This window comes from Nestor notabilis, unplaced genomic scaffold, assembly GCF_000696875.1.
Source record: "Nestor notabilis isolate BGI_N333 unplaced genomic scaffold, ASM69687v1 scaffold5940, whole genome shotgun sequence".
Classification (NCBI taxonomy): Eukaryota; Metazoa; Chordata; class Aves; order Psittaciformes; family Psittacidae; genus Nestor; species Nestor notabilis.
In genome coordinates this window covers 1-19,811 of record NW_009909589.1, presented here as the reverse complement: position 1 = coordinate 19,811, position 19,811 = coordinate 1, and the positions used below count along the sequence as shown (strand labels likewise).

At 42.5% G+C, this 19,811-nt stretch overlaps 2 protein-coding genes across 2 annotated transcripts; one reads left to right on the top strand and one right to left on the bottom strand.

Moving 5' to 3' along the window:
• Positions 1-4,557: 4,557 nt before the first annotated feature.
• LRRC10 (leucine rich repeat containing 10) lies at positions 4,558-5,585 on the top strand. The gene is made up of 2 exons (XM_010011356.1): positions 4,558-5,136; positions 5,337-5,585. The coding sequence occupies exons 1-2, from the start codon at positions 4,558-4,560 to the stop codon at positions 5,583-5,585; spliced, it is 828 nt and encodes a 275-aa protein (XP_010009658.1).
• Positions 5,586-8,405: 2,820 nt separating this feature from the next.
• Positions 8,406-19,028, bottom strand: CCT2 (chaperonin containing TCP1, subunit 2 (beta)). The gene is made up of 15 exons (XM_010011247.1): positions 18,947-19,028; positions 18,422-18,487; positions 18,212-18,323; positions 17,242-17,318; positions 16,115-16,227; positions 15,370-15,572; positions 15,071-15,171; positions 14,857-14,984; positions 13,247-13,350; positions 11,389-11,508; positions 11,036-11,164; positions 10,850-10,953; positions 9,717-9,816; positions 9,092-9,233; positions 8,406-8,436 (listed from the first exon to the last, which is right to left on the bottom strand). Exons 2-15 carry the CDS (start codon positions 18,422-18,424, stop codon positions 8,406-8,408), a joined length of 1,467 nt encoding a protein of 488 aa, XP_010009549.1. The 5' UTR covers positions 18,425-18,487; positions 18,947-19,028.
• Positions 19,029-19,811: the final 783 nt, after the last annotated feature.

The window sequence follows — 19,811 nt, the reverse complement described above, 5'->3', positions numbered from 1 at the left end:
CTGCTAGGATGGGAAAGAGAAGGCAGTCCAGAAACTTGCCTGGTTCCCCCCAGGTAAGCTTCTTTTCAAGGTTATTTTAGTGACAAGCAGCCCAGATGTGACCAACACAGAGAAAGAGGACATAACATGCAAATATTTCCCTTTTACATGGAAACATTTCAGAAGGGTGTTTGATAGGGTTATGACAAGTCATCCCCTAACAACTGAAGTTTAATTCCCTATTTATGGGAGAGCTCCGCTCTAAACATTAACGTGACTGCCACATGAAAAAATGGGGTTTGAAAGTAAAAACCATGGCAGGCTGCAACATGCAGTAATAAACAGCCAGTGGCTTTGCACATGTTTCAGCAAGACACTGGGAAGCGTTCGCTTGGGTTTATTTTCCTGCGAGTTTCCTGAGGTTAGCAGTTCCCACCGCTGCCTGACTCTTGGGTCCAACTCAAACTGGTGGAAAAACAATGGTGTCAAAAAGAGGCTCTGATCTGGCAGAGAGTGACCCCAAACCCATTAACTGCCTGGAAGGAAGCTCAGTACTGAGTCTGTGATTTACTTCTGAGACATTCTGAATCTTTCCTCTGCATGAGGAAGTGCAGTGAGCAATCATACGCTGCAGCCTGGCACGCGTCAAAGCTAAATGTGAATGATCAGCCATTTCTGTTCAAAGGGCTATGCTAGGGTGCTGGGAAAAGAGCAATGACAGCTTTTCCCCTGGAATACATCACTTACTCCAAATAAACTGCTCACCACATGAAGGTGAACTGGAGCTCAGTACCCTCCCAAAAAAGAGTAGATGTTTTGCACAGCAAAGAGTGAATGTCAAGACCATGGAGGAGGCAGGAGTCACCATCTGCTCCAGCAACAATGCTCCAGTCAAGAAAAAACAGCAGAAAAAACCAAACACACAGTGTTTTGCCTTAAAATAATTTAGAGCTTTTTAGTTCCCTGGATTTTGAGACACATCTTTTACTTTTTCAAATTTACCTCCAAAATCGTGAGGGCTACAGAAACTCAGCAGAGGCTGGTGTCCAAAGCTGTGTGCAGAGCTTTGGAGGTGAAAAAGCACCAGCACCTCTAGTCTCAATCCGTATCAAAAAATACTAAAATCTCAAAACCACAACTTTTATACTGGTTTCCATTTCACTGTGATTGGTTTTTAATTCCCTAGTTCTGAGCAGCATTCCCTGTTTGTTGTGAACTCAGAGGTTTTACACAAGTTCTCAGCAAGGAACCACATTTTCTGTCCCACAGCTGCGCCAGCCACCGAGCTGCAGGAGCTGGGTGCTGGCAGTGAGGACACTGAGCAGTAGCTGTGGTCACCTGTGAACTTTCAGGAAACAAAGGCATTTCTCAAGGAGCCTACGCGCACCAGCTGATGCGCAGCAGAGCAGGTGTCATGCCCTCTGGTAGGGCAGTGTCACTTTGACAAGAGCAAGACAATGTCTGTGCTGAGCACCTTTATCGCTTGAACTTTTCCTCAAATGCCACAAATGCTTCTGGGAAGTCATTAATGTTCACATTGGAGGGCATCAGGATAACTTTGAAGACATGAAGTGGCTTTCAAAACTGCGCCGTGGGTCTACCGAGGGGACTGCCTTTGCCTTAGAGCCTCCACTGAGCCACTGCTCCTCAGAAAGACCAAGATTATTCATTTATAGCAAATGTAGCCCTTTGTTATCCCACCACACAAAGGTTATATTTTCCCCAAATACTCTGATCTCACCGTGCGTTCCAAGCAGACGTTCATTTAGCCAACAGAGGTACAAAATGCGGCAACAAAAGGTCATTGTGACTTTTTTTGATAAGCTGGAATAATGATTAAACTACAATGCAGAGGATCGCTAAGAAATAGTTGTCTGCAGCTTAAAAGTTTAAGTAGAACTAATTCAAGTAGAAAAAAACTATATAAGTATCCATGCCTGTAAACTGAAGGTATATTGCAAAGATATTTCTCTCCATATGGATTATTAAGAAAAATATGCCTAAACAAAATAATTAATACACTTTTGCCTAGGCTTGTGTTGTTCTGATCTGCAGGATACCTGACAAGACTTGTCTAAGGGACATGTCTTCACTGTGAACGTAAATCGTTATTATTTATGCCAAATGCATTTGGTTTTCCACCCCTGTAGCCTACAGTGCCTTACGGGGTGGGGAGCTCTGCCTTTAGGAGATGCCACAGCTCCTTAGAAATGGAAATGTACAAAACCCATGAGGGCCATGGGACTATTTTCTTATAAGTCAGACCACATTCCAGGGTACCTGCTTGGAAAAGGATGCCCTGTGAAATCTGGGAACGAATGACAGGACCCCCACCACAGTCCTCTGCCAGGCTGCGTGGTGTTCAAGCTGTAAAGTGGCTTCTCTGAGGTGCTCACTCAGTGTGAAGCAGCTGGTGCTTCTGGGACGCTATGCCCAGCATGTCCCGCCTTCTGTCATGAGAGCAAGTGTTTTCAGCGCCTCTCTTCCACAGCACAGCCACAGATGACTGTGACGTATCTTTGTTCTCCAGGCTTGATACTTTGCCCAGCTTCTTCATCCAAAACCTATTTTGTGGCATTCACGTCGCAGCACTCACTGTTCTCTGACTTGCTGCAGTACTGGCTCCCAGATGTCCTCTGTGTTGTTCTCCTCCCCCAGGAAACCCCCCATACATTTCATAGCATCACTGCTGCATGGCAGACACATCTTGCGGGGAAAAGCCTAGTAAACATCCAACAGCCTGTATTCAAGTGACAGTTAAGAGCTGCTTTACGTTGGAAAGCAAGTAATAATAGAGAGCTCTCTATTCCCAGATTTGACCAGAGATCCAGAGGCCACCTTAACTGTTTGATATTGCCTTTTTCTCAATCTTTTGTTTGCTCTGCCTTTTGTTTTTCCAAGAATACGTGGCTCTCAGTAATCACGTATTATGGTTGTGTAGAAACTAACACCCAGAAACCTACTGCAGATTGTTGAAAGAGTATCTTCCCTAAATTATGGTAAGTATGGAAAATGACAGCAACAAGCTGTAGGTATCGAAGTAGAGATCCAGCTGCTGGAAAGGCTGTTTCACCTTAAGACCAGGAGAAGGCTCAGTGGAGTCCTTAGAGAAGCCTTCCAGTACCAAAAGGGGTCCTACAGGAAATCTGGAGAGGGACTTTTTACAAGAGCATGTAGTGACAGGGCAAGGAGGAATGGCTTTAAGATAAAAGAGGGTAGATTTAGGTTAGATTTTAGGAAGAAATTCTTTACTGTGAGGGTGGTAAGAAGGTGGCAGAGGTTGCCCAGAGAAGTTGTGGCTTTGAGCAATCTGCTCTAGTGGAAAGTGTCCCTGTCCGTGGCAGGGAGATTGGAACAAGATGATCTTCAAGGTCCCTTCCAACCCAAACCATTCCACGATTCTGTGAAAGCATTCTGTCAGCTTTTATACCCAAAGATCATGGTAAAGCCATGTCCAACACACACGTAGGATAATCCCCAAGAGAGCTTAAAACAGTAGCAGCTCAAAAAGTCTAAGTATACAGAAGGAAGTATATACCTGGGAAGGCAAGATTTCATCCTAAAAATCAGAGGTGCTCCTGACCTGAACAGCAATGAGTCTTGCTGAGAGAAGGAGGGAACGGTTTACACTGTCACATCTAAATAGTCATAATTCCTAACATTGTATTTCTCTCATTCATAACACGTGAGAATCTTGATGGAATTAAATTCATGTCAGTTTCTTGCCAGGTTTTGGTAGGGATACAGGGACTGCAGTAGCACAGTAGGAAGGTGGCTGGAGGACAGCCTTGGCAGGTTGTGATAGTATATCGAACAGGGATGCAGACAAGACGTAAACCATAATGCAATGAAAAAGGCCCTACAAAGTCAAGAGTGCCAGAAGCTATAGTAAACGCCGTTAAATTAGGAACATAAATAGTAGAGCAACTCAAGATAGCAGTTTGCCAAGAATTTGTGTTCAAGCTTTAAGATAAGCACTGGGTGGCAAGTTACACTCTGAAATTATGTATTTGGCACCTTGCAAAGTAAATCCCTAAAAGTGCCACTTGTCTGCAAAGTCAGTCAAGTCGTGACGGGTATTTTAAACAACAGTTCAATTACATCCGACATTTCCACTGAAGGTTTCATGAAAACTAAACATCTGAGTTTAGAAATATGGTCTTCTGTGGTGTTTACTCTCCTGAGCCAGTCCCTGCGGAGAGCACCGGCTGCACAGACAGCACGGCTGGAGCGAGAGGTGAGGGGCTGAGGCATTGGAGCGACGGCCTGGGGCAAAATCAGTGAGCATTTACAGTGTGCACTGCAGGAAAAGGCAGAAGGAATGTTTTTGGGGAGGGGCGAGCAGGAGTGCGGGTGAGAGAGAGAGACCTGCACTCCGCATCGTCCTGTCCATAATCCCCATCACCAAACACTCATTCGGTTATCAGAAACATTTCAGAGCCCTTGAGATTAACCACTGGTGCCATGTAAACAGAGCCTTATATTGAGAAGACGGAGTTACTGGCAGGCCAGTGCACAGGCAGGCTCCTGTCCCATAGGTACACTCCCAGCCATCCCCAAACAAAGAAAAGTCCCAGGATGGGCAACAGTCTGAAAGCCATAGTTGCCTTTGTGCCCTCCAATGAGTGCCAGAAGTACCTCTTGGAAGACCTAGAAGAGATGCCAGTGGATAAAATGGTGGATCTGAGTGGCAGCCAGCTGAGGCGGCTGCCTCTGCACATTTGCTCTTTTAGGGAACTGGTCAAGCTGTACCTGAGCGACAACAACCTGAATCATCTGCCCCCTGAGCTGGAGCAACTGCAAAATCTGCAGATCCTGGCGTTGGACTTCAACAACTTCAAAGCGCTGCCCCTAGTCGTATGTACACTGAAGCAGCTGTGCATCCTCTACCTGGGCAACAACAAGCTCTGCAGCCTGCCCCTTGAGCTCCGGTTCCTGCAGAACCTCAAGACCCTCTGGATCGAGTCCAACTGCCTGCAGTACCTGCCTGAGGTGGTGTGCGAGCTGACCCTGCTCAAGACCCTGCACGCCGGCTCCAACGCGCTGCGCACCCTCCCCACGCAGCTGCGGTGCCTGCAGGAGCTGCGCACCATCTGGCTATCGGGAAACCTCCTGTCCGAGTTCCCCGCTGTGCTCCTGGACATGCCTTTCCTGGAGGTGATAGACGTGGATCGCAACTCCATCCGGTTCTTCCCCAGCCTGGCTCACCCCTGCTCAAGACCCTGCACGCCGGCTCCAACGCGCTGCGCACCCTCCCCACGCAGCTGCGGTGCCTGCAGGAGCTGCGCACCATCTGGCTATCGGGAAACCTCCTGTCCGAGTTCCCCGCTGTGCTCCTGGACATGCCTTTCCTGGAGGTGATAGACGTGGATCGCAACTCCATCCGGTTCTTCCCCAGCCTGGCTCACCTCCCAGGCCTGAAGTTGGTGCTCTATGACCATTTTTTTGCACCCAAAGTGGCCAAAGGGGTGCGCAGGGTGGGGAGGTGGTCAGAGGAGACGCCTGAACCCCGCAAGCGGTCCGGGGCAGTGGTAGAAATCCCACTCGATGAGAGACCATCACCACCTCCTGCTGTCAAGCCTGAGCTGGAAGCCGAGCCCTGCTGATGCTTCAGCTGCCCACTCTGGCAAAGGTGGCAGCACACTAGCACCATCACCCAGCCTCTACTTCTTTCTTTCTTGCTTGCTGACATCCAGGGAGCCCCACACCGCCTTGCTAGTCTTCAGGAGTAGGTGCACCAGCTTGGAGCTAGATGACAGCAAAACCCCTTGTACAGCCACCCCCTTTTGCACAGTACCCAGCACTCTCTAGAACAAAGACTTCCTCCCTTCCACCCATGTGAGGACCACTCAGAGATGGCAGCGAAGATGAAGAGGCAGTTCAGATGTTTTCCATGGGTGGACTGTACAGAGCACGAACGGACTTGCTGCTCTTCACCCATGGGCTTGCTCTTCTCCCCTCCACCCTGCTGAGGTGTCCGAGCTCAGCTGGAAGCCACTGTTCAAGGGGATTGCTGCCGAGCCACAGCTCTGAAGTAACCACAGCATTTGTCTCAAATGACTTATCTGAAACACAGCAACAGCTTGAAGGTTTCCCTCCCTGCTGCGTGGGAAGTGGCAGCAGAACCCTGGCTGCACTATCAAGGAAACAGCATGTATGTACCAGAGAGCTCTCCTCTTAACCGCTGACACCTTCTTCCTGGAAAATTTGCAGCCACCCTTTTGTTATTGCCAACCAGCATTTTAAATGATGGTGAGGAAAGCAACAGGCTTTGCTGCTAATTTCTGTTACCAACAACACTGCCATTAAGGGCAGCTTTACAGACCGAGTTCTCAGGCAGCAGCAAAGAAGAAAAATCAAAGCCTGACTAAAACAGAAACACGACAAGAGCTGCAAAGGTAAACTTGCATGAATGAAGCCCTGGGCTGGGAGCCTGCTGCTACAGGCTCACGCACAATTTGAAGCTGAGGCAAACATCACTCAGTTGATTTCAGCTGGGTATTTCTCCAGCTTGTAACTTGGACCAGTTCAGATCCCCTTCAAAATGCACTGAACTCTTTCTTAAGTATGTTTTGCTTTCATCATGAAACACAGAAACCTGACTCAAAAAGACATTTTTAGCAATTGATTCCGCAGCACAGACCCTTGAGTTTGGTAAAAGACAGCTTTTAAAGAGGGTGAGGAGCCCGTGGCTGCACAGAACAGCCACTTCCCTCTCTGCCACTTGTCAAGTGGAACTGTCTCACCAGCGCAGCCGGCAGCAGTGGCAGTTGACTTCCCAGAACAGGTTTGAGTCAGTGCCAGTTCGTGACTGCTTTATGTCATTTACATGCTTGAAAAATGATCTGGAAACACACAGACTCTGCTAGCACTTGCTGTCTTGTTAAATGAAGTCTGAATTTAGACCTGGCTGGCACCCATGTAGCATGTAGTCAAATTAAACGAAGTATACTAACATCTCAGTGAGTTAAAACAGCCTTCTTTGGAATTAACCAAATTCGCTTTCCAAATTCTTTATCTAAGCTCTTTCTTTCTATCAGCAGGACAAGTATTTGGGGCTTTTTTAACATCCAGTCAATGGTTTATTTCCTATGGAACTGACCTGGTGTTTTACTTGCCTGAGGGGGTGGGCAATAAGGCACTTTCACCTGCTTGTCAGTGGTTGTATTTTAACACAGCACTCCTGACACAGTATTGTCACTTCTGGAGATCTCATCAGTTTAAATGTTTGGAGGAGCATTCTGTAAGCAAGAGTCTCTTCTGTTTTAGGAAACCTAATGAGAAAAATGTTTGCACAGATAATTTGAAATCAAGAGAGTACTCTTACTGCTTTGGCAGCCTTGCCCTGGTGTCTGCCAGGGCACTGCATTATGCTTTCAGGGGCAGGAGGGTCACTGGTGGCTCAGCTCCTGGGGCTCCCACGCAGACAGCAAGTGCCTCTGCCTGTCCCTGCTTCCAGCTGCTGAGAATGTGCTGCAGGCATCAAGGACTTCATGACCCGAGCATGAAGAAACTAGTCCAATTAAAAAAACATGTTGCCTTTTTGCAGCAACCACTGGAATAGGAAAGGATATACAAAGACAGGCTATGGTAGACATGACGGGGGGGGGCGAGGGCAAGGAGCACAATGCAGCCTGGCACACTCCCCACCAATCACCCTCTAATGCAAGGGTTTGTAAAGTTGGCCCGAATTCAGTATTCCAGTTAAACACACAGAACGTTTGGTCATCTCTCCCAAACCGCACCTTCCCCTCACCAGAACTCTTACCTATATAAAATTTGTAGTGCAAAAAGCTGTAAAATCCCTTAAGCTGGAGTTCTGGGCACTAAGTTCCTCTTCAGCTTTTTCTTCTTCATCATCAAAAAATGAGTAATCCTCCAGTATCACCAGAAAAAGGTAGCATTTAACTTCAGAGCCTATTTCTAGGATCCCAACTCAAAAGCCTCTACAGACAGGACTGGAATAAACTGCTCTCACTGAATGCACCAGGCCAACCCGAATCAGCGAGCTACAGCAGCGCAAGAGGTTGGTTACCCTTTGTGCTCATGCCTGAAGCATCTGAGGACTGAGGGTGTGCACTGCAGCTGTCTGAATGGAACTGCCTTCTTGCTTCTACACAAAGACAACTCGATGAATATGAATTTTTATTTATTTCAGTGTATTTTAAGTGGAACCTGGAGAGGAACAGAAGGAAAGAGGGTTGTATAAACCCCCTGATTTACTTGAAAGCGAGTTCTTCCCCACAACACATAGAAACCAAAATAAGTTAAAACCAACTGGTCAGTTATTTCATGCCATTGATAGAGATCTGCTCTTGTCAAGCTTCTGTTCCACAACCTCACAGAAAATGGATCATTTAAAAAAAGCTACTAGGTGAGATCTGGTCCACACATCCTCACTGTGTTCATCCGGTACTGAAGGAAATCTAACATGGGCGATTGTCTGGTACACGTTTTCTGCGGAGAAAAAAAGAGAATTAGAAAATTCCTCACACACACTGACGCCCAGCAGCCTCCCCACCCACCCTTATTTTTATGCTGGTATTTTGTGTTCAGTGCTTATCTCACAGCACAAAAGGCAGCAGCATCTCAAAGCTAATACACCACCTCCAACTACAGTAAAAATCCCATGCAATTCACAGAGCAGTGCAAACCACCTGGGAGCAGGGAGGCATGGGATAACCTGCCTACAAGAGACATTTCTTCCTGAACTTTAGCAAATGTGTTTTAGCCACAGATTCTGCCTTAGAAGCAACTAGTCATTTCACTGTGATTCTTGCCAAAAGAAAAGCAGCGTGATCTCTTACATTTTAGTCAGCCACTTATGCAAATGTTTCAGTGCTATCTATGGCACATGAGTAGCTGGTGACCCAAGATTAACTAGGCACTGCTCACGCATGCTAATTTAAGTGCACTGATGGCTCAAAAGGCCTGTTTATACTGCTAACACACAAAAAAACCCCCTCATGTAACATGAATATTAGCATGTCAGATGTCAGTCTTCATTACAAATGCAAATATTTCTAGAACAAGACTTTTCTGCAATTCCTCTTCCACAGGAGGAGGTTGCTCTGTACCACTGTAACTGACCATGTAGATACTCTGATCGTACCTCGGTGCTGCTTTAATGATGTCATCTACACGAAGAATCATTTCTGCTGCTTCAGCTGCGCTCAGCAAAACTTGTCTCTTGACTTGGAAACTTTCTGTTACTCCCAAGGCTGCCATGTCTCCAATGGTACCCTCTTTCATATCTGGAAGAGGAGACACATTAAGAGGTTGGTTGTCTGCTTGTTTTTAACTTGGAGGTTTTCTAAGGAAATTACAAGGAAGCTGACAGTATGGTAACCTACCTGCTCAAATGAACAACATTAACAGTAAGGGAACTATTAAAGTCTTTTACTTTAAGCCTAACATGTTGCAATTAGATTAAAAATTTGGTTTTAAATCAATACCTTTCTTTTTAAGCTTCATGTAACTACACTCAATGTGAGGAAAGACTTCCTTACAGGTGGCACCCATCCCCTTAAAAAACAAAGCATTTCACTCTATTGTGAAAAGCTGGGTAGAACAATAAAGGACTATAACACTGCAGCCTACATTCTGTGCAAAGCAAACAGAAATCAGCGTACTTCCAGCTGAATGTATCAATGACAATTAGATATGAGCAAGTTTAATAAGCCTCACTGCCCTTCCAAACAGCAGTCCAATAACAGAAGTAACGTGAAGGCCCTTACCAAGTCCATAAGTAGTCTTCCCTTCACTGTGAGCAGCTCTGAGTTGAGCAACCAAATCTGCACTGTCATAGCCAGCATTATCAGCTATTATTGTTGGGATCTATGGGGATAAACACAGGTTGTTTTTAATTCATGCAGGGACTGATCCCTAGTAAACATGAAACATGCTTTGATATTACTAGCTTACTGTTCGGTTTCAAGAAGAGGAAGTTTCATGGCAGATGTATTCCAGTGATCAGAAGAAAAAAAAACGTAAAAATCAAACTACTTTTCCAAGGATTTTGTTTAAAACCTTGTTACGAGAGTATCTGAGAGGACAGAATCATGTTAGATTTTTCAGTTCTTTTTACATGGGGAGAAAGAAATCTGCCTATTTCAGACTACAACTGGAGAAATGGTTTCATTTTAAGAACATGAGCTTGCTGCTAAGCATTCACCACCTGATCACTCTGTTCACTCTGTAAGTGACAGTAGTGCAAACTGCAGGTGCTGGCTCAAGAAGTAATGCCAAGTCTTACCATGCTCTTCAATTTTCTTGGCAGAAATGTTTTCCTATGGTCTTTCATTTCCTAAGAAAGGCTGTCCCTAAATTAAATAACAGGAAGGCATTTTTTCCCCTCAGACTGATAGTCTGTTAGCACAGTAATATTCTATAAACATTTCTTGTGATGCATCTTAGTAGGAAGTAAAGAGTAAACTCCAGTTCAAGTCTCGAAACTTCTAGATAGTGCTAGAGCATGAATACAATCAAATAGCACTAGAGTATCAATAGAATTGAAAGGCTGCTCTCTTATACATCAGCTGTCAATCGAATAAGCTGAGATTTTTATGTGCTATTTCTGCTGCACTTTTAACCTTGCAAGTTAAGAGAAGCAAGAACCACTTAAAAGAGTGCTAGCATTAAACATTCAGAAATCTGTAACATGCACTATTATTAACACACCAATACTTATTTTCTAAGACAGAAAACAGTAAGTTTTCCCATTTGTTCATCCAAGTTGTGTTGCTGAATTTCACTTTTTTACTTTTACAACCAAAACTTTGAAAGAGAAACAACTACCTGATGTCAGAAGTTAGTAAATTAACGAAACGTTGTATCTATTAATCCAAGCAATCTGACTGAACAAACTTACCATTCGTAAGGCTTTAGCAAAGGACTCCATTGCAACAGACTCTTTGCCAGGTGTTCTGATGGCAAGCTCTGCAACAGCATTAGCCATCAGCATCTCTGAACAACCTAGTCATAAAAGACACACAGATGCTGATGTCTGAATTGAACAGTATTACAAAATGTGTATCATGAAGAATCTAATATTCACCTCCACCATACACAGTTCTAGTGTCTTTCACGGTCTGGGCAAGAACACAGAGAGCATCATGCAAAGACCTCTCTGCTTCATCTAGAATCTGCTGTGTTGCTCCACGCAAAACTATGGTGCAAGCTTCACCTAAAAAGTACAGATACAAAAAGATTAAAGAAAAAAAAAACAAAACAAACCAACACAAAAAAAAAAAAAAAGGGCTATTGCAAAGCATTTGTAACAGTTTTGCTATCGCTGCAGTCAAGTTTTACACAGATCAGTTTTGCGGGGAAAAAGCAGGCATGATGACATTTCACAGGTAGTATGAAATTATGTACACTATACTATCCCATCAGTGGTAAAACACTTACCCATTGCCACTCCAGAGAAATGAATGAGCTTATCTTCTCCAATCATGACTTCCTCAATAAGCTTGCAGCTTCCTAGTTTTACCAGCTCAGGGTGATCAAAGGTTGATGCAATTTCACCACCTACAAATGTAAGATCATATAAAAGTTAGAGCTCATGATGAAAACATCCATTCAGGCAAGATTTAACCAAGGGGGGATGAGTGGTTATGAAAACAAGCGAACAGACAAAATACCCTTCAAAATTGGAACACCCCTCCCCAGTTTAAATTGATAAGCCAAATTTTTCCAGTGTTAGCATACGGTACCAGAAACCTTCCACTTCCTTAACAAACCAGTATTTTGTTTCACATCAGAAAAACTATAATAGTCGTAGTGCTTTTGAGTTCTGTCTGGGTAAGAGACTAAACGTTGATCTTTGCCAGTATTAAAATGGCAATCTGTTTAAAGTTTTAATAGCATTTATTAAAGTTTGTTACGTTTTTAAACTTGAACTTGCGCCAGTATTCATTTTGCCTGCCTGATGATGGCTGAGAACCATTGGCCACCACCTTCCTGAATTACAAGTTTCAGGCAGTGTTGTAGCAGCAATATTGTGCACTATTTGTAACTCCCATATTGTAAAGAAAACTGATATTACAAAGACCAAAATGCCTCTGAACAGAATATTGTCCTAGTACTCTGCTCTTCCTTATAAAAAAATCATTTACATGTACGCACTCCCAATCTACGCTCTATTATTCCACACTGGCTTGCAGCACTGCTGTAGTTGTAGCAGTACAAAGGAAGACAAGATCTGTAGTAGGAGTTTGTGCTTACTAAAAGCCTATCTATTTTTTTACAGCTATACATTTGATCCAGTGTGGTCTGATATGGTCCATTTGTTCTGCCTACAAAATTTGCTTTGACTTTGTTCTGGAACATAAGAAACATTCCTCTCAATCAAGCATTTGCCTGTGTCAATGAGTCCTCAGACAATTACACACAATTTCTACTTCAGCTCTGCTAAGCTAAACAAGTCAGTGTGTTTTCCTTTCCCCCTGCAAAGCAAGTTCTCCATTCTCATGAAAATTTTCACAATAAGGTTTTTAGTAACATTCCAAATAACAATCTCTAACTTCAGCAACAAGAATCATCTGTAGCATTCCAGATGTTTCATTTTCATTGGTTATAAGAATCACATTTACACTGACCACTACTAAAAATATCGAGCTTGTTTGTGTTATTTTAAGTCCACCTCAAGGTGATGACTCAGGCCCAACAGTTTTAACAAGGGATGACTATTATCACAATCAAACAACAGCCATTTAAAACCAGATGGTATTCGTTAATAGTGGATTCATCTTATTCTTTCTATCACTAAGTTTCATCTTTTCCCTAGAAAACAAGTACTTCAGAAGCTTATCAAGCAGGGACTTAATTGAAAGTATTTTTAAAACATGAAAGAGAATGACCAAGTGGATAAATTACATTCTACAGTTTGCATTATGATCCTTCATTCACATTTACTAGAGGAAAAAAAAAGTACGTTTAAATCATTATGCAGGAAGGATCCAGAATCAAAACAGTTTATGCGTGAAGTATAACATACTAAAGCTTAGAAACTGAATTACCTGCTACTGAAAAAAAAATACTGAGTCATACAGCAGTTGAAAAATCATCAAAGTAATTTCAAAGTTACTTAAGCCCAATTTCGCACTGTATTTAAAGGTCTGTAAAATAAAGCTTATTTGGAGTACTTTTCATATTCACAAATCTGCTTAATAGTAAAAACTACAATTAGGTAATCACGCATTAATGTTTACTAAAGATCAAATAAATAACGTGCCCCTTCAAGTTTAATACAAGATACTGTACATACCTGTAACAAGAGCAAGACGTTCGACACCAGCAAAGTCTGCATGTTCGATAGCCATGACACCAGCAGCTCCAAAGAGCTGTTCAGGGTAGTTGTAAATCAACTGTCTACAATCAGAACACAGGCACATCTTCCCATTACACATGGAACAAAACCAGAGTAACAAAAGCACACCTGATTCTCAGAGGCACGGACATGCAACAGGTTTCTGAAAACTACAAAAGCAGTCAGCATGTGAGACACCTACCACACAGGGAATGTTACACCACACAGAAGCAAATGCATTGACAGGAAAATATACAAAGCTAAAAAAAAAAAAAATTAAAAAAACCCAAAACTCTTATAGCTCTTTGAAATACCCTCCCCCTGAAGACACACTATCACACTAAGCACAAGGATACTTTAAATACTACGTCCTTTGATCCTAAGTGCCTGCTGGGCACTTGACTGCCTATTCTAGGAGGGTGCACTAGAACAACATGTGAAGTGATGTCTTTTAATTCCTTCACCAATACAAAATCCAAGGAGTTTACAAATCTGTGAACAACAAATGGCCAGTCTTGTAACATACACAAATAGCAGACCACAGAGAAGAGTATGTGCTCCATTATTAATCATAGAACCATAGAATAGTTAGGGTTGGAAAGGACCTTAAGATCATCTAGTTCCAACCCCCCTGCCATGAGCAGGGACACCACACACTAAACTGTGTCACCCAAGGCTCTGTCCAGCCTGGCCTTGAACACCTCCAGGGATGGAGCATTCACAACTTCCTTGGGCAACCTATTCCAGTGCCTCACCACCCTCACTAATACGTATCCCCATCTCAACAAAGTAGCCATCTAAAGTTGAATGGTCAATGACCATTCAGGAGTGCTACTACAAATTATTTTTACCTTCCAAATTAAAGACCAAGTGTCGTAGAAATTCATCAGGAGCTGGGAGAGGTCATATCCAGCAAAAAAAGGTGTTTCTAATGTATCTTCAAAGTGACAATTGGCACTGCTAGGTATGTGCAGAGAAGATACCTCCTACCCCAGATCCATATGGCCTTGGCCATTGTCACAGGTCTCCTCAGGGGTACTTAACTGACTAACATTTACAGTATCTGATGTTATGTGGATCTACAAGATGCCTGTAAGAAGTCAATTTTATCAGGGAACAAATCTGAACATCAAAAGTCAATCTAATTGCAGCACCACTAGCCTGGCTACAGTGACTAATGCTACCTGAGCTTCCTTAGGGCAACCACCAGTGTCCCAAGCATACTGGATAGCAGCAGTGGAGCTAAGGATTTTCTGAATACTTCAAAGGATTCTTCCATCAGTTTGCCAACAGGACTCCTGCCTCTAGGACTCTGTATGTGTACCATGTTTAGTGGACAATATATTCATTTTGCTCAAGGTAGAATGCAATGTGTGTGAAATATGACATAGATGGAGGGGCTGTAAGATTCATCAGTCTGTCAGTGATTCTTACAGATGTTTAACACAAATTTAGAAGGTGAGTTTTAAGATGCACCGTGTCTTGAAAGAGTAAATCTTTGCTTCTGTGGAACGCAGTGACACTCTTACAATTTTGTAACTCTCCCCTGTTTCCAAGAAAGGACGTACCTGTTGATAAAGCAGTTTATTCCATGCTTAAGAATACTCTCGACCTTCTCCTTCATTTTTTCTTTTTCTGCCTGTTCTATTTCTGCCACCTTTGCTGCAGAGTCCACTCTAACGCGAGAGCCAAAAATCTAAACCAAAGAAAACAAAGAATTCAGTCTAAAAATAAAGTCAATTTACAAAAACATTGCTTCACAACAGTAGTTGAGTCCCATACCTTGATCTTGTCTGTATCCATACCAGTATTTGCAATAAGAATTTTTGCATTTTCAATTCTTTTTGGCTGATTTACACCAATCTTCTTGTCGAGTAAAAAGCCTGTAGTAACAGAAAGGCCTCGTAAGACTTCAAGTTTAAAAAGGAGAACAATTAATTTAAATTATTACAAAACCCCCTCATATTTACTATTCAGTTTAATAATAACACAGCAACGATTCCTAGAACAAATTTGGATAGACGTGTAACTATTAACAGCTTCATTTCTCAACCATGCTTACAGCCAACACACAGACTTACCCTCATCTAAGTAGGAATCAGCCAAACTTCCACCAAGTTTCTTAATGACGTGGATAGCCTCCAAATTACCAGAACCTTTCAACCTAAGGACAGCTTCTACAGCCAACTTGACAAAGTGATCTTTATGATGAGTAAGTAATTTGGATGAAAGGGTCGTTCCTGCAATGTTCATCAAATCTTCACGGAACTTCACTTCATCATCACTAAAATGAAGGCAGTACAGTCAAAGTGGAAAGTCTGAAAGCTTTAACTATCATTAACCTACCACTGTGAGTCTCTCCCCACTTCCTCTTGCCTGTGTCTATGTGCACTGTGCTCCATTTTGAGGAATAATACCCAGAATCCCACCAGTGTCCCAGAATACACTTGAAAGTTCAATTAGGAGAACCTTTGCATTCAGCTTTAGAAATCTGTACTCTCAAAGTACTCAGTAAAGAAACCAGTCACATTTAAAATCAAAGCATGAAATCTGAAATAACAGCTCAGATTTCTGTTCTAGGGAGCAACTTATTCCTTGTATGTTTCTGCCCACCATAACTAATTTTAAATCGTCTCATAAAGCCTCTGCAGTTTATCAACAAAAAAAAAAAAAAAAAAAAAAGAAGCCTTTCTTAACTGTTAAAATGTATAAATTCAGCCTTTACACTACTTAAAAGAGAGCGAAGAACTTCCCAGTGGTATATAATTCTTACTGATATTTTAGTCCTGACTGGTTTATAAAGACCTACAAATGTAAATTACTAACCCATGATCCACAGCTGCTTTCAAAAGTGCCTCTCTTGAAGCTTTTGTGGCTGCTCTCCAGCCTGCAATAATGGTCTGAGGATGAATCTTCTTTGAAATCAGTAATTCTGCCTCCTATTTAAATGAAATAAATAATCAGGTTTTTTCCCCCCAAGGTACACTTACATTAACTATGAAAGACACTTCCAAGTAATAAGAAAATTCTGAATGGCAGTGAAAACCAGAGAGCTAGTAACAATGAAATGAAAGTCACCCTTCTGGCAGCTTTTTTCTAATCTAGGCAAATACAGTCTGCCCCTGGAATAGTGTCAAGAAATTTTGATTAATGAAAAAAACCAACCAGACAGAGATTTCAAATTAGCTATCTTTAGCTTCATGTTTGAGATCAGTTTCCTGTTCACTTAAAGCTGCAACTTAAAGTGTAGCTGGAAAAACAAACACCTTCAAACTCCCTTTTTGAGAGGAACTTGGCAAGCTGACAGATCATTTCTCAGATGCTTTTGATCACAGCTCCTGGATCTGAGATGATTAGATTTACTGGCACAGCTCTGCTAACAAGAATTCCTCACTTCTGAAGTCTCTTTCATAGGAATTTCGGATTTAGAGTCTGGCAGTATAAGCTTTTATGTAAACATAAAAACCCTGGAGAGTTTAAAGGAACAGTATGAATTCAGATCTTGTGCACACAAGAACAGAATTTAACATGCCTTTTCCTCTCCCTCCCCCCCCACCCAATGATGTTATGGAAAGGGATTTTAGAGGCCTGAATGTCACAACTAAGCAGTGCTGCATGCTGCTCGATGCAACATCCAAGAAGTGACCCGTGAGAGATACTTCTCTGTTTCACTTACATAATAAAGGAAGAGAGATTTATTTTTTAAAACGTATCACATTAAAATACTAGTGAATTTGTAAATGGCAACATAAGGAACACAGTTTAAAATATTTCTATATATATATTTGATGACAATACCTGAATTGGTTTTTCCCCCTATCAATTTCGATGGCAATGGAGCAATTCCTATGCTTTGGGAGCCCTCTTCATAAACATCAAACACCACACCTCCCATTGATACCACAGGAGCACATTGCCAAACAGAAACACATCTGAAAAACTTAATACATCACCCTCAGTAATTCAGCTGCCAACACTGTGACAGACGTAGTTCCATCACCAACTTCATCATCTTGAACCTTTGACATATCTAAAGAAAGAAAATTCTGTGGTAACGTTTTGATTCAAAATACCACACTCACTAGTGTCAGCTTCACTTTGCATTTGTTTGGAGAACAAAGAAAAATTTTATTCTTTGAAAGTTTAAAAAGGTCACTCTATAAGTCACAGAAAAACCTGTGCATCTCAAATTCAGCACCCTCCAAATTCCTGGTCTTTATCTGCAAGCTAGATACCAGTTCCAGCCTGGTAATGGTCAAGAGCTACTCCCCTCTCTCCCCATTCCTAAAGATGGTCATAAAAAAGAAGCAAGGTCAGACAGAAGCTCTAAAGTATCCATACTGGATCAAAGAATACAATAGCCATGTATGCTGCATGAACTGCTGATACAGAAGGACTCGGCAAACATGAAACCATTAAGAAACTTGACCCTGAATTGTTCAGTGTCCTGTTTGACACTAAAACTGGACCACTGGCACTCTAAGACAGTTTATCACATAGGTCAACTCTATCCAGAGTACAGTGTTGATTAAGTGACGAAAAAAGATTTAAATCACGAGAACCTGAGAGACCCTCTATACCCCAGTAGATTTCTGTTCCAAATTTTCCCAGTGAAAAAAAAGGGACACACAGTTGTCTTGTCCCTCTGACTCTTGGGACTAATGAGGGCTGAGGGAAAACAAGAAGACACCAGAACAGTTTTGCAAGAGCAGCACATACCTCAATTTTACTTTTGCAGAGTTCCACAACTCTCGCAACACCTTGGCCTCCTTACTTCAAGAATTCTGCTCTCCCCCCCAAGCCTCGCTTCAATTTTCACATTATTTAAGAAAACTTAGCTCTAAGCACAGACAAAAAATGCAGTAACAAAGTTACAAAGGAAAAAACGCCAAGTACTGCAGTGACAAGCCGTTAAACACTCACCAACCAGGACCTTGGCAGCTGGGTTGTCAACTCCAATAGCTTTCAGGATGGTTGCACCATCATTGGTAACTGTTACTGTGCTAACTCTCCCAGTACTTAGAAGAATCTTGTCCTACAAGATGCCAGATTTAGAATATCACTTGAAAACATACTGCAACTATTAAAACTAAATTAACAGGTATGACTACTGAAAACTTGCTGCTGTCTTACCATGCCTTTAGGCCCCAGAGTGCTCTTGACCAGGTCACCGATAGCAATGGCACCAACAAAGGATGACTGAAATGAAAGCAAATATACCTTAAAGAATGATTTATTTCTACTTTAACACAAGAATTATATGCTAGCCCGTAACTTCCAAGGAGACATCTTAACCCAATCCTTCCACAGCCACACTTCTTTCAGCAGAGCCTGGGGCGAAGTATCTTGAACTGATGCATTTTGATAACCAAATATACTGAATTCTCACAGAAACCATAAAAGCCTGTCCCACAGGCAAAAAAACTGCCTTCCAATGAACACTAACCTTCCAAGCTAGAGTTACTTCATTTTTGAACAACTATGAGGAGTTTCTCTAATTGTTAGCATGAACAACACTCCTCCTTCCTTCTGTTCACAAACACAGAACAAACAGTAAGAGAAAGATGAAGTTCCATGTACTGAAAGTACATGCAGCACTAGACAAGACATGGTTTAACTACCTCAAGTGTTACCAGTTTCTCAGAGACTTAAACTTACCAGCCGAGCTGTTTCTGCCTTTTCTTCATCTGCACCTGCCTTGAAAATGTTCACAGGAGCAAGGGAAAGGGATGCCTAAAGCAGAATTAACATAAGAATATTCCTTTAATAACACTACGCATTTTAGAAACAAATCCCTTGACATTAACAATCTAAACAATTACTGAAATTATTTATTTCTCTACCCCATTTGGTCTTGATAAAAAAAATACATCCAGGATAAATTCAGCTTGACTCTTTCTTTAAAATTTACCTTGCCATCTCAATCACACAAATTGATTTCAAGACAGACTGCAATGTGCTCTTAGAGACTGCACACCATATTCCCTGGTAAGATCTAGGAGCCTGGAAGGCTGTTACCAGACCCTTACTTCATGGCCCTGCCGTTCTGCGTGACTGTCAGACTCAAACAACCCAATGACAGGCACCACGAGCAGAACCTAAAAGAATCTAGTTAACTAACCATGTTGGGTCTTTAGTATTTTAGTATTTGTGTTGAGCCCTAATCATTTTCTTGCATCCCCATGCAAATTACTTACAGCAATAACAAATATACTCCTTTAAAGACCAATGCTTGCAAAAAACACCAGGTCTTAACTGAATTAGGATCAAGTCCTAAAAGAACAAGTGTTACAACCTTCTTAATGGAGTTCGGTGACTTTTTACTTTGCTGCGTAGCCAGCTCACCACTTCTGCTACGCTAAGTGCCCGTTACATCATTGCTTCCACGACAAAAACCAAAGGCCGCTGCGGCGGGAGGCCTCACACACCGGGACGGCAGCTCTCGGTCGGCCATCGAGAGCGGCTACTCACGCTCGGGGCCTCGGTGCTGCCCCTCGGGGCTTTCTGGGAAACGTGGGGCAGA